Source organism: Medicago sativa, chromosome 8 (assembly GCF_051527215.1).
Source record: "Medicago sativa cultivar Bolivia chromosome 8, Bolivia_mono, whole genome shotgun sequence".
NCBI classification, from domain to species: domain Eukaryota; kingdom Viridiplantae; phylum Streptophyta; class Magnoliopsida; order Fabales; family Fabaceae; genus Medicago; species Medicago sativa.
Genome location: NC_140756.1, coordinates 26,241,321 through 26,243,850, shown reverse-complemented (window position 1 = coordinate 26,243,850; position 2,530 = coordinate 26,241,321). Strand labels below are relative to the sequence as shown.

General features: G+C 34.5%; 1 protein-coding gene across 1 annotated transcript; it reads right to left on the bottom strand.

The window, feature by feature from the left end:
- Positions 1-938: 938 nt before the first annotated feature.
- LOC146897955 (chitinase 2-like) lies at positions 939-2,152 on the bottom strand. Its single transcript, XM_085733640.1, has one exon. It carries the CDS (start codon positions 2,075-2,077, stop codon positions 1,187-1,189), a length of 891 nt encoding a protein of 296 aa, XP_085589766.1. The 5' UTR covers positions 2,078-2,152; the 3' UTR covers positions 939-1,186.
- Positions 2,153-2,530: the final 378 nt, after the last annotated feature.

Below are 2,530 nucleotides of genomic sequence, written 5' to 3'. Positions count from 1 at the left end.
TGGGGAGTGGATCATCTCCAGTGGAGATCACTCCTGTTTTCTGCAGTGTCCCACTATCCACCTTTAATTACACTCTCTCTCCTTTTTTTTTATATTACAAACACATTATCTCACCTATTTAATAGAAGGTCGAGATTACACATGAGAGAAAACCACATGAGATAATCTCCTTCCCATGTTTATGATTAGGACATTAAAAGTAGGAAAATAATTTTCAAATACCCATTGTCTAATATGCCAATAGAGAGAGAACCAGATTGATAGATTGATGATGTGATAGGAGAAGAGATATATATAGAGAAAATGAGTTGTTGACTGAGTGTTAGGAAAGTAATAAGGATATACTCCCTCCGTTCCATAATAACTGAGTCATTTGCAAAAAAATATTGTCCCAGAAAAATTGATCCATTTCACTTTTCAATACAATATTAATTACTTTTTTCCAATTGTACACTAATTAATACTACTTTTACCACTCCTAATTCAATATATTCTACTTTGCATTTATGATAAAGAAGAATGCACCAATAGTTGATAAGGGCACTCAAAACCATTTTTCTCTCTCTTTCACTTATACACCCTCCAGTCACTAATATAAACAAAAATCCACTTTTTAGATACATTCAATTAATGATGTATGTGACATATAATAAAGACCACATACAATGTATCTAAAAAATAGATTTTTGCTTATATTAGTGACCGGAGGGTGTATACTTTTTCTTAATAAGTGTGAAATGAGCCCTGCCAAGGGCTCAGTTAAATTGGGACAAAGGGAGTATAAATATATATAATTGGTCTTAATGTACTGATGTGTAAAGTGTTATATATATAGAAATGAGATTCATTTTAAATCATAAAGAAATGTCAGCCATATTCAATTGTTTCTAATTATTAACTCATGAAAGGGGACTCAATATAGTAGTAGTATAAAAAAATAAAGATAAAAATAACATTCATTCATTATTAAAACAACGTACATAGAGCACAAGTAACCTGTGCGACACACAAATTAAAACACACACATGCAATAATCAAAGCTTTTTTGGGTCTTATTTAGAAGATGTATCAAACTACAGCAAGGAACGGCGTAGCTATCCCTTAGTTTGATAAATGACCCGAATAATTAAACATATAGAGATAGTGGATATGATAAGTTTAATTACCGGCTACATAGAGCTGGTAATTAATTATTACGAGGGATAGTTGTTATGATATCTCGTGCAATTTTCTCATAGTCATTAGCATTCCAAATGAAAATGCCACTGCGTTGAACCTTCATGAGATCGGAGCAACTCGCAACGAAGACATCTAGTGGAAGTGGAACATTACGTCCGTCACGTGGATCGGTGCTTGCTCCTACTAGGAGTTTTTCAAAAGTGTAACATTCCCTTGCGAGTCTAACATAGATCAGGTCTACAAAGTCAGTCTCGTCAGTGGGGTTAGGCTGCATGTAGAATTGGTAGTTAACCCAATTAATATCGTCACTGTGGTCCCTGTAGAGTAGCTTGTAGTGTTCATTAGTTTCATGGGATGGAGCAATGGACACCACATTGATACCTACCTCTTCCTTGAGTCTTTTTATAACGTCCCCAACGTAGTTGGAGAAATCTTCTTCATTGGTATTGATGTTGTCATAGAGAATATCAATGCCATCAAACGTGTAGTCTTGGATGATCTTTTTGAGCGAATCGACGGCATTATCACACCAGGATTCTTTTTCAATAGGAGAGAAAGGATATTTAGTAGGGGGAATATCCTTGTGCTTGATGATATCCTGCACACTTTGTATATCACGACCACCAATGCTAAGTACCACCTTGACCTTGGGATACTTGAGCTTGATATCCTGCACACGTGGTATACCGCAGATATCAAGATCCCAATCGGGATAGAATTTTCCGGTGCCTTTTCCATCTTCGTTGTAAGTCTCATGGGCAAAGGCCAAAATGACATGGAAATCGATTTCGTTGTAGTCAATATCAGGGAATATAAAAGATTTTGGGTATGGTTTCACGCCAATGTATTCTCGTAAAATGAATCGATCAACAGTGTTACCGGTGATGAGATGAGACATTGTGAAAGTTGGAATTTGGAGGAGTGACTACACTTAATTTCTTGGTTTAGATTTTGGTTGTGGTTGGGCTTGTTCGAATTAATGTCCAACTATTGATGCCCTTTTATAAGGTTTAGGTATCATGTCATGGCTTGTCTAATAACATTTGTGGACAGCATTTGTCTAATAATTTTTTCCATATATACAGTACAGTATACTTTTGTCTAATAATTTTTTCCATATATACAGTACAGTATACTTCTTCGGTCACTATTATAAGCAAAACTTCACTTTTAAGATAAATGGAATAATTAATGTATCTAATTTATAATAAAGACTAGATACATTAATTATTCATTGTATCTAAAAAGTGAAATTTTGCTTATAATTGTGACCGGAAGGAGTATATTAATAAAACACCAAAGAATAAGAAAGCGATATGAATACATATAGTACCGTTCCTAGAGTTTTACG